The sequence below is a fragment of the Salmo salar genome, chromosome 10 (genome assembly GCF_965601325.2).
Source record: "Salmo salar chromosome 10, fSalSal1, whole genome shotgun sequence".
Taxonomy (NCBI): domain Eukaryota; kingdom Metazoa; phylum Chordata; class Actinopteri; order Salmoniformes; family Salmonidae; genus Salmo; species Salmo salar.
In genome coordinates this window covers 2065112-2077374 of record NC_138300.1, presented here as the reverse complement: position 1 = coordinate 2077374, position 12263 = coordinate 2065112, and the positions used below count along the sequence as shown (strand labels likewise).

General features: G+C 44.1%; 1 protein-coding gene across 1 annotated transcript in view; it reads left to right on the top strand.

Moving 5' to 3' along the window:
• The window catches only part of oca2 (oculocutaneous albinism II), a 306618-nt gene extending 297982 nt beyond the window's left edge, over positions 1-8636 (top strand). The window contains exon 24 of the mRNA XM_045687206.2: positions 3194-8636. Within this exon, the coding sequence (XP_045543162.1) occupies positions 3194-3281 (88 nt within the window). The 3' untranslated portion in view covers positions 3282-8636. The remainder of the gene's footprint in view (positions 1-3193) is intronic.
• Positions 8637-12263: the final 3627 nt, after the last annotated feature.

The following is a 12263-nucleotide window of genomic DNA, read 5'->3' as shown; positions in this document are numbered from 1 at the left end:
AACATTTTTTTTAACCAATTTTAGAAATAAGGCTGTAACGTAACAACATTTTGAAATAGTGAAGGGGTCTAAATACTTTCGGGAATGCACTATAATTATTTTGTCTTGCCCTTTCACCCTCTGAATGGCACACACACAATCCATGTCTCAATTGTCTCGAGGGTTAAAAATTCCTTCTTTAACCTGTCTCCTCCCCTTCATCTACACTGATTGAAGTGGATTTAACAAGTGGCTTCAATAAAAGGATCACAGCTTTCGTCTGGATTCACCTGGTCAGTCTATGTTCATAATTTTTTTGTCCACTCAGTGTATTTGGCAGCAACTGTGTAAGGCTCTGGTGCTACAATCAATAAATTCAAAATAAAGACCCAGAATGGTGCTGCACTCTAAAAAGTCACAATAAATACAGGGAATAAAGTCAAGACATTGGGATTGCTGATATCAGTTCAAAGACGGGTCTACAGTACCTTCAATGAATGTGATATGTGTTTGTTAACCTGTTAGGGCTAGGGGGCAGTATTGACACGGCTGCATAAAAAACATACCCGATTTAATCTGGTTACCACTCCTACCCAGTAACTAGAATATGCATATACTTATTACATATGGATAGAAAACACCCTAAATTTTCTAAAACTGTTTGAATGGTGTCTGTGAGTATAACAGAACTCAAATGGCAGGTCAAAACCTGAGAGATTCCTTTACAGGAAGTGGCCTGTCTGACCATTTCTTGAACTTCTTTTCCATCTCTATCATTTACTAAGGATCTCTGCTCTAACGTGACACTTCCCACGTCGTCCATAGGCGCTCAGAGCCCGGGAAAAAACAGAATGTCGTCATTCCAGCCCCAGGCTGAAACACATTATCGCCTTTCTCAAGTGGCCGATCAAGGGACACTGGGCTTATGCGCGTGACCCCGACCGCCCCCGCCTTTGGGATTTTTTCCTCTGTTTGCCGAAAAGGAGATTCCCTGTCGGAATATTATCGCTTTTCTACGAGAAAAATGTCGTAAAAATTGATTTTAAACAGCGGTTGACATGCTTCGAAGTACGGTAATGGAATATTTAGAATTTTATTGTCACGAATTGCGCCATGCGCGCGACACTTCTTTACTATTTCGGATAGTGTCTGGAACGCACGAACAAAACGCCGCTATTCGGATATAACGATGGATTATTTTGGACCAAACCAACATTTGTTATTGAAGTAGCAGTCCTGGGTGTGCATTCTGACGAAGACAACAAAAGGTAATCAAACTTTTATAATAGTAAATATGATTATGGTGAGTGCTAAACTTGCCGGGTGTCTAAATAGCGAGCCCGTGATGCCTGGGCTATGTACTTAGAATATTGCAAAATGTGCTTTCACCAAAAAGCTATTTTAAAATCGGACATATCGAGTGCATAGAGGAGGTCTGTATCTATAATTCTTAAAATAATTGTTATGCTTTTTGTGAACGTTTATCGTGAGTAATTTAGGAAAATGTTAGCGAATTCCCCGGAAGTTTGCTAGTTCTGAACATCACATGCTAATGTAAAAAGCTGGTTTTTGATATAAATATGAACTTGATTGAACAAAACATGCATGTATTGTATAACATAATGTCCTAGGGTTGTCATCTGATGAAGATCATTACATTTACATTTACATTTAAGTCATTTAGCAGACGCTCTTATCCAGAGCGACTTACAAAATGGTGCATTCACCTTATGATATCCAGTGGAACAACCACTTTACAATAGTGCATCTAAATATTTTAAGGGGGGGGGGGGGTTAGAAGGATTACTTTATCCTATCCTAGGTATTCCTTAAAGAGGTGGGGTTTCAGGTGTCTCCGGAAGGTGGTGATTGACTCCGCTGTCCTGGCGTCGTGAGGGAGCTTGTTCCACCATTGGGGTGCCAGAGCAGCGAACAGTTTTGACTGGGCTGAGCGGGAACTGTGCTTCCTCAGAGGTAGGGGGGGCAGCAGGCCAGTGGTGGATGAACGCAGTGCCCTTGTTTGGGTGTAGGGCCTGATCAGAGCCTGAAGGTATGGAGGTGCCGTTCCCTTCACAGCTCCGTAGGCAATCACCATGGTCTTGTAGCGGATGCGAGCTTCAACTGGAAGCCAGTGGAGAAAGCGGAGGAGCGGGGTGACGTGAGAGAACATGGGAAGGTTGAACACCAGACGGGCTGCGGCGTTCTGGATGAGTTGTAGGGGTTTAATGGCACAGGCAGGGAGCCCAGCCAACAGCGAGTTGCAGTAATCCAGACGGGAGATGACAAGTGCCTGGATTAGGACCTGCGCCGCTTCCTGTGTGAGGCAGGGTCGTACTCTGCGAATGTTGTAGAGCATGAACCTACAGGATCGGGTCACCGCCTTGATGTTAGTGGAGAACGACAGGGTGTTGTCCAGGATCACGCCAAGGTTCTTAGCACTCTGGGAGGAGGACAAACAATCAACATCATCAAAGGTGAGTGCTGCATTTAGCTGTCTTCTGGGTTTTGGTGACATTATATGCTGGCTTGAAAAATGGGTGTCTGATTATTTCTGGCTTGGTACTCTGCTGACATAATCTAATGTTTTGCTTTCGTTGTAAAGCCTTTTTGAAATCGGACAGTGTGGTTAGATTAACGAGAGTCTTGTCTTTAAATGGCTGTAAAATAGTCATATGTTTGAGAAATTGAAGTAATAGGATTTTTAAGGTTTTGAAAATCGCGCCACAGGCTGGCAGTGGCTGTTACGTAGGTGGGACGCAAGCGTCCCACCTAGCCCATAGAGGTTAATGTACTGTCTGCTAGTCTTTTTAGTTAAGGTCTGCTGGTCGCTCTAGATCAGGTCTGCTGGTCGCTCTAGATCAGGTCTGCTGGTCGCTCTAGATCAGGTCTGCTAGTCGCTCTAGATCAGGTCTGCTGGTCGCTCTAGATCAGGTCTGCTGGTCGCTCTAGATCAGGTCTGCTGGTCGCTCTAGATCAGGTCTGCTGGTCGCTCTAGATCAGGTCTGCTAGTCGCTCTAGATAAGGTCTACTGGTCTCTCTAGATCAGGTCTGCTGGTCGCTCTAGATCAGGTCTGCTAGTCGCTCTAGATCAGGTCTGCTGGTCGCTCTAGATCAGGTCTGCTGGTCGCTCTAGATCAGATGTTACAGGTCGTTGTTTTGTCATTCATGGTACAGTATGTTGACAATGTGTTGTTTTGTTTCTTGTTGTTTCCAGGCTAGGCTTCCCCATGATGCTAATGACCTGTACCGTTGGGATGTGCTACCTGCTGGCGACAATCATCGGACTGGGATGGACCCTCTAACCTGCTCCTCACTGCACTACCAAAGAGAGACTGTTTGAGTGAACGTGTAGAGAGAGTTACAGAGAGTTTCAAAATGTTGGACGCAGCTCAGAAGCTACATGGAGATCAATCGTTCCTTCACAGATTCAAAAGTTTCAGCTCATTTGGAAAGTGGTGGACATCATCTCGAGCGCCTAGTCACATTTACAGTTATGACATGCAGTAGTTAGCCTAAAACAGCAATGTGTTGCAACATGAGGAAAACAAGCTAAACCAAGTGACTCGATCATCATTTACACACTTAGCGCAAACAGAGCATGGCCAGGGCTTTTTTGCACGATACGGCCTCAGTCTATAGATCGGTGCTCTTCAGTCTACAGCCCTCTCTAATCTCTCCATGGTGCTCTTCAGTCTACAGCCCTCTCTAATCTCTCAATGGTGCTCTTCAGTCTACAGCCCTCTCTATCTCTCCATGGTGCTCTTAAGTCTACAGCCCTCTCTTATCTCTCCATGGTGCTCTTCAGTCTACAGCCCTCTCTAATCTCTCAATGGTGCTCTTCATTCTACAGCCCTCTCTATCTCTCCATGGCGCTCTTCAGTCTTCAGCCCTCTCTATCTCTCCATGGTGCTCTTCAGTCTACAGCCCTCTCTAATCTCTCCATGGTGCTCTTAAGTCTACAGCCCTCTCTAATCTCTCCATGGTGCTCTTCAGTCTACAGCCCTCTCTATCTCTCCATGGTGCTCTTCAGTCTACAGCCCTCTCTTATCTCTCCATGGTGCTCTTCAGTCTACAGCCCTCTCTATCGCTCCATGGTGCTCTTCATTCTACAGCCCTCTCTAATCTCCCCATGGTGCTCTTCATTCTACTGCCCTCTCTAATCTCTCCATGGTGCTCTTCATTGTACTGCCCTCTCTAATCTCTCCATGGTGCTCTTCATTCAACTGCCCTCTCTAATCTCTCCATGGTGCTCTTCATTCTACTGCCCTCTCTAATCTCTCCATGGTGCTCTTCATTGTACTGCCCTCTCTAATCTCTCCATGGTGCTCTTCAGTCTACAGCCCTCTCTAATCTCTCCATGGTGCTCTTCAGTCTACAGCCCTCTCTAATCTCTCCATGGTGCTCTTCAGTCTACAGCCCTCTCTATCGCTCCATGGTGCTCTTCATTGTACTGCCCTCTCTAATCTCTCCATGGTGCTCTTCATTCAACTGCCCTCTCTAATCTCTCCATGGTGCTCTTCATTCTACTGCCCTCTCTAATCTCTCCATGGTGCTCTTCATTGTACTGCCCTCTCTAATCTCTCCATGGTGCTCTTCAGTCTACAGCCCTCTCTAATCTCTCCATGGTGCTCTTCAGTCTACAGCCCTCTCTAATCTCTCCATGGTGCTCTTCAGTCTACAGCCCTCTCTATCGCTCCATGGTGCTCTTCATTCTACAGCCCTCTCTATCTCTCCATGGTGCTCTTCATTATACTGCCCTCTCTAATCGCTCCATGGTGCTCTTCAGTCTACAGCCCTCTCTATCGCTCCATCGTGCTCTTCATTCTACAGCCCTCTCTATCTCTCCATGGTGCTCTTCATTGTACTGCCCTCTCTAATCTCTCCATGGTGCTCTTCAGTCTACAGCCCTCTCTAATCTCTCCATGGTGCTCTTCAGTCTACAGCCCTCTCTATCTCTCCATGGAGCTCTTCAGTCTACAGCCCTCTCTATCGCTCCATGGTGCTCTTCATTCTACAGCCCTCTCTAATCTCTCCATGGTGCTCTTCAGTCTACAGCCCTCTCTATCGCTCCATGGTGCTCTTCATTCTACAGCCCTCTCTATCTCTCCATGGTGCTCTTCATTCTACAGCCCTCTCTATCTCTCCATGGTGCTCTTCATTCTACAGCCCTCTCTATCTCTCCATGGTGCTCTTCATTCTACAGCCCTCTCTATCTCTCCATGGTGCTCTTCATTCTACTGCCCTCTCTAATCTCTCCATGGTGCTCTTCATTGTACTGCCCTCTCTAATCTCTCCATGGTGCTCTTCAGTCTACAGCCCTCTCTAATCTCTCCATGGTGCTCTTCAGTCTACAGCCCTCTCTAATCTCTCCATGGTGCTCTTCAGTCTACAGCCCTCTCTATCGCTCCATGGTGCTCTTCATTCTACAGCCCTCTCTAATCTCTCCATGGTGCTCTTCAGTCTACAGCCCTCTCTATCGCTCCATGGTGCTCTTCATTCTACAGCCCTCTCTATCTCTCCATGGTGCTCTTCATTCTACTGCCCTCTCTAATCTCTCCATGGTGCTCTTCATTGTACTGCCCTCTCTAATCTCTCCATGGTGCTCTTCAGTCTACAGCCCTCTCTATCGCTCCATGGTGCTCTTCATTCTACAGCCCTCTCTATCTCTCCATGGTGCTCTTCAGTCTACAGCCCTCTCTATCTCTCTATAGTGCTCTGTAGATCCACAGGGCTCTTCATGATACTCTTTAGATCCACAGGGCTCTCCATGTTGCTCTTTAGATCCGCAGGGCTCTCCATGGTGCTCTGTATATCCACAGGGCTCTCCATGGTGCTCTGTATATCCACAGGGCTCTCCATGTTGCTCTTTAGATCCGCAGGGCTCTCCATGGTGCTCTGTATATCCACAGGGCTCTCCATGGTGCTCTGTATATCCACAGGGCTCTCCATGTTGCTCTTTAGATCCGCAGGGCTCTCCATGGTGCTCTTTAGATCCGCAGGGCTCTCCATGGTGCTCTGTATATCCACAGGGCTCTCCATGGTGCTCTGTATATCCACAGGGCTCTCCATGTTGCTCTTTAGATCCGCAGGGCTCTCCATGGTGCTCTTTAGATCCGCAGGGCTCTCCATGGTGCTCTGTATATCCACAGTGCTCTCCATGTTGCTCTTTAGATCCGCAGGGCTCTCCATGGTGCTCTGTATATCCACAGGGCTCTCCATGGTGCTCTTTAGATCCGCAGGGCTCTCCATGGTGCTCTTTAGTTCCACAGGGCTCTCCATGGTGCTTCTGCTTATATGGGTATATTATTAAAATATTTAGATTTTTCATGTCATTTCTTTGGGACTCAAAAATCTGAATCAGCTCAGCTACATTATATGGATCCATCATCATGCCCCTGTTACCCAACAAAAGGGATGTTTCTGTGGCCTATTAAAAGGTTGTGTGTAGTAACCTGACTTTGGGCTGGATTCAATTAGATTGACATGCGCATAGCTGATGTTCTGATGGTGTCGGAGCTTGAACTGCGTTAGAGCTGTCAAATCCACAAGCTGCTTGTTGCGATACCTTATCGTGGACAGCGGTGGAAAAAGTACCCAAATGACTCAAGTAAAAGTGAAAGTCACCCAGTAAAATAATACTGAGTAAAAATCAAAAAGTATTTGATTTAAAATATATTTAAGTAGTAAAAGTATACATTTCAAATTCCTTATATTATTAAGCAAACCAGATGGCACCATTTTCTTGTTTTTCAATTTTTTTCGAATGTACAATATTTTCTTAAGGAATGTCGTGAAGTAAAAGTAGTCAAAAATGTAAATAGTAAAGTAAAGTACAGATACCCTAAAAAAACTACTTAAGTAGTACTTTAAAGTATTTTTACTTCAGGACTTTACACCACTGATCATGGACACTGCCATTGGATACAATGAACCACACCCCACAATAATCTGACAAATCACATGCAGCCGCGTTAGAAGTTCATGCAGCCGCGTTAGAAGTTCATGCAGCCGCTTTAGAAGTTCATGCAGCCGCGTTAGAAGTTCATGCAGCCGCGTTAGAAGTTCATGCAGCCGCGTTGGAAGGTCATGCAGCCGCGTTGGAAGGTCATGCAGCCGCGTTGGAAGGTCATGCAGCCGCGTTAGAAGTTCATGCAGCCGCGTTAGGTCATGCAGCCGCGGTAGAAGATTCATGCAGCCGCGTTAGAAGGTAATGCAGCCGTGTAAGAAGGTCATGCAGCCGCGTTAGAAGGTCATGCAGCCGCGTTAGAAGTTCATGCAGCCGCATTAGAAGTTCATGCAGCCGCTTTAGAAGTTCATGCAGCCGCGTTAGAAGTTCATGCAGCCGTGTTAGAAGTTCATGCAGCCGCGTTAGAAGTTCATGCAGCCGCGTTGGAAGGTCATGCAGCCGCGTTGGAAGGTCATGCAGCCGCGTTAGAAGTTCATGCAGCCGCGTTAGGTCATGCAGCCGCAGTAGAAGATTCATGCAGCCGCGTTAGAAGGTAATGCAGCCGTGTAAGAAGGTCATGCAGCCGCGTTAGAAGGTCATGCAGCCGCGTTAGAAGGTCATGCAGCCGCGTTAGAAGGTCATGCAGCCGCGTTAGAAGGTCATGCAGCCGCGTTAGAAGTTCATGCAGCCGCGTTAGAAGTTCATGCAGCCGCGTTAGAAGGTCATGCAGCCGCGTTAGAAGTTCATGCAGCCGCGTTACATCATCAAACACTCAAATTAGACTGACGGCTATTAACCCTCTCATCCAAATGAACACTAGCCAAACATCAATGGGTTGACATTGAGAGTCATTATTTCAAATCGATAGGGCCGTTCTGAACTTCTAACACATTACGGATAATAAGGACACATGAGCAGCTGCTCACCAATATGTCAGCTCATACCACAGTCACACCTCCAAAACCACCCACAACATCTGCTATGCGAATGTCGGCCAACGCTGGTTACCGCTGGTTACCGTTGGTTACCGCTGGTTAACGCTGGTTAACGCTCGATCTGATGGAATCCAGGTCTTAGTGTCATAAACAATCAAATATAAAATCCGAAATTATGGAAATACTCCAATGAAGACGTGTAGGTTAGTATGAATACGATGCATAGTATGTTGTAATCTTGTATGTTATATCATTTTAAATGCATATTCCTATTTAATCCCAACGATGTAACCTAGTTAGTCATATTTAACATAGACAATGTTAAATGACATTAGTGCCGATGTACTTTAATAGGCCACAACATTCCACGGTGTCCAGCTCAAAACCCATAATGTCAATGTGTTGCTCTGTCATGGTCTGAAAACACTGCTTCTGCAGCATCCTTCCAGCCCGGAGCAGCCTTGTTACTGAGAAACACTGCTTCTGCAGCATCTCTCCAGCCCAGAGCAGCCTTGTAACTGAGAAACACTGCTTCTGCAGCATCCCTCCAGCCCGGAGCAGCCTTGTTACTGAGAAACACTGCTACTGCAGAATCCTTCCAGCCCAGAGCAGCCTTGTAACTGAGAAACACTGCTACTGCAGCATCCTTCCAGCCCAGAGCAGCCTTGTAACTGAGAAACACTGCTACTGCAGCATCCTTCCAGCCCAGAGCAGCCTTGTAACTGAGAAACACTGATGGACATTAAGAACAATAAAACCTTTATCAAGTGGTGGAATATTACTGGTCAGACTTTTTTTTCAGTTTCTTTTCAAGTTAGAATGCTCAGGGAGGGACGAGGACTGACTCAGGGAGGGATGAAGACTGACTCAGGGAGGGGCGAGGTTTGACTCAGGGAGGGGTGAAGACTGACTCAGGGAGGGGCGAGGAATGACTCAGGGAGGGGCGAGTTATGAGGTCTCGGCATGTCCTAAAATATACAAAAATATTCGCCCTCTGAATGGCACATATACAAAATCCATGTCTCAATTGTCTCAAGGCTTAAAAATACTTCTTTAACCTGTCTCCTCCCCTTCATCTACACTGATTGAAGTGGATTGGTGACATCAATAAGAGATCATAGCGTTCACCTGGATTCACCTGGTCAGTCTGTCATGGAAAGAGCAGGTGTTCTTGTTTTTGTATGCTCAATGTATATAAAAATGTGATCTCGAATCCAAAATGCTGGAGTATAGAGCCAAATTAAAAGTTTTAGCTTCACTGTCCAAATAAACGCATAGGGGAGTGTATTTGCTGTGAGGCCTAGGTTGTGTCCCAAATGACACCATATTCCCTATATAGTGCACTACATTTCATCAGAGCCCTATAGGCCTCTATTGGTCCTGGACAATAGCTGCAGCTGCAGAACTGCACATATGGCGCAGGAGAGCAGCAACGAATGTGGTTAGAATACTGCCACAGGTACACATGTGGTTAGAATACCGCCACAGGTACACATGTGGTTAGAATACTGCCACAGGTACACATGTGGTTAGAATACTGCCACAGGTAGACATGTGGTTGGAATAATGAGACAGCTAGCCTCTCGACACCTGCTCCAATGAGACAGCTTGCCTCTCTACCTCTCTACACCTGCTCCAATGAGACATCTAGCCTCTCTACACCTGCTCCAATGAGACAGCTAGCCTCTCTACCTCTCTACACCTGCTCCAATGAGACAGCTAGCCTCTCTACACCTGCTCCAATGAGACATCTAGACTCTCTACACCTGCTCCAATGAGACAGCTAGCCTCTCTACACCTGCTCCAGTGAGACAGCTAGCCTCTCTACACCTGCTCCAATGAGACATCTAGCCTCTCTACACCTGCTCCAATGAGACAGCTAGCCTCTCTACACCTGCTCCAATGAGACAGCTAGCCTCTCTACACCTGTTCCAATGAGACAGCTAGCCTCTCTACACCTGCTCCAATGAGACAGCTAGCCTCTCTACACCTGCTCCAGTGCCCAGCTTCACCATCTTTTCTTAACTGTAACACCTTGGCTCAACAGGTACTGTAGCGGCTGTTTCTGACTGCCTGGACACATGTATGGAGAGACACATGCAGCATCCCAAATGTCACCCTACTCCCTATATAGTGCACTACTTTTGACCAGGGTCCTGGCTCTGCATATGACTACATAGGGACTAGGGTACCATTTAGGATTTAGCCATGGGTTGGGTAGGCTGCAGACAGACAGGTGTTAGGTAGTGGAAATCCTTTTTTCTGGTCCTCTCTGAATCTTCATGGGGTAAAAATCTACATATTTATGCATACAGGCATGTACTGGCATGGACACATGAATCGACAACATGTAAAAGAATCAGATTTCATGTTAGAGTATCAGATTATATTTAAGAGCATCAGATTACATGTACAAGTGTCAGATTACATTGAACCTCTACGGGACCGGTGTGTTGAGCTAATGTAGGCTAATGTGATTAGCATGAGGCTGTAAGTAACAACAACAAAAAATCCCAGGACATAGACATATCTGATATGGGCAGATATGTTAATCTAATTCTTGTTAATCTAACTGCACTTTCCAATTTACGGTAGCTATTACAGTAAAAGAACACTATGCTATTTTTTCAGGAGAGTGCACATTTATGAACTTGAAAATGTATTAAAAAAACAATTAGGCACATTTGGGCAGTCTTGATAGAGCATTTTGAACAGATATGCAATGGTTCATTGGATCAGTCTAAAACTTTGCACATACACTGCTGCCATCTAGTGGCTAATATCTAAATTGCGCCTGGTCTGGCATAATACATTATGGCCTTTCTCTTGCGTTTCAAAAATTATGGTACATAAAAAAACTAATTTTGGGGGGGTCTTATCTTCTAACAGATCTAATGTGTTATATTCTCCTACATTCCTTTCACATTTCCACAAACTTCAAAGTGTTTCCTTTCAAATGGTATCAATAATATGCATATCCTTGCTTCAGGTCCTGAGCTACAGGCAGTTAGATTTGGGTATGTCATTTTAGGCAACAATTGAAAAAAAGGGGGCTATCCCTAAGAAGTTTTAAGAGCAGCAGATTACATGTAAGAGCATCAGATTACATTTAAGAGCATCATATTACATGTACAGTAAGAGCATCAGATTACATGTTAGAACATCAGATTACATGTTAGAACATCAGATTACATGTTAGAGCATCAGATTACATGTTAGAGCATCAGATTACATGTTAGCATCTCATTATATGTTAGAACATCTGATTATATGTTAGAACATCAGATTACATGTTAGAGCATCAGATTACATGTTAGAACATCAGATTACATGTTAGAGCATCAGATTACATGTAAAAGCATCATATTACATGAACAGTAAGAGCATCAGATTACATGTTAGAACATCAGATTACATGTTAGAGCATCAGATTACATGTTAGAGCATCAGATTACATGTTAGAACATCAGATTACATGTTAGAGCATCAGATTACATGTTTGCATCAGATTACATGTTAGAACATCAGATTACATGTAAAAGCATCATATTACATGAACAGTAAGAGCATCAGATTACATGTTAGCATCTGATTATATGTTAGAACATCAGATTACATGTTAGAGCATCAGATTACATGTTAGCATCAGATTACATGTTAGAACATCAGATTACATGTTAGCATCAGATTACATATTAGAACATCAGATTACATGTTAGAGCATCACATTATATGTTAGCATCAGATTACATATTAGAGCATCAGATTACATGTTAGCATCTGATTATATGTTAGAACATCAGATTACATGTTAGAACATCAGATTACATGTTAGAGCATCAGATTACATGTAAAAGCATCATATTACATGAAAAGTAAGAGCATCAGATTACATGTTAGCATCTGATTATATGTTAGTACATCAGATTACATGTTAGAACATCAGATTACATGTTAGAGCATCAGATTACATGTTAGAACATCAGATTAAATGTTAGCATCAGATTACATGTTAGAACATCAGATTACATGTTAGAGCATCAGATTACATGTTAGCATCAGATTACATGTTAGAGCATCAGATTACATGTTAGAACATCAGATTAAATGTTAGCATCAGATTACATGTTAGAACATCAGATTACATGTTAGAGCATCACATTATATGTTAGCATCAGATTACATATTAGAGCATCAGATTACATGTTAGCATCTGATTATATGTTAGAACATCAGATTACATGTTAGAACATCAGATTACATGTTAGAGCATCAGATTACATGTAAAAGCATCATATTACATGAACAGTAAGAGCATCAGATTACATGTTAGCATCTGATTATATGTTAGAACATCAGATTACATGTTAGAGCATCAGATTACATGTTAGAACATCAGATTA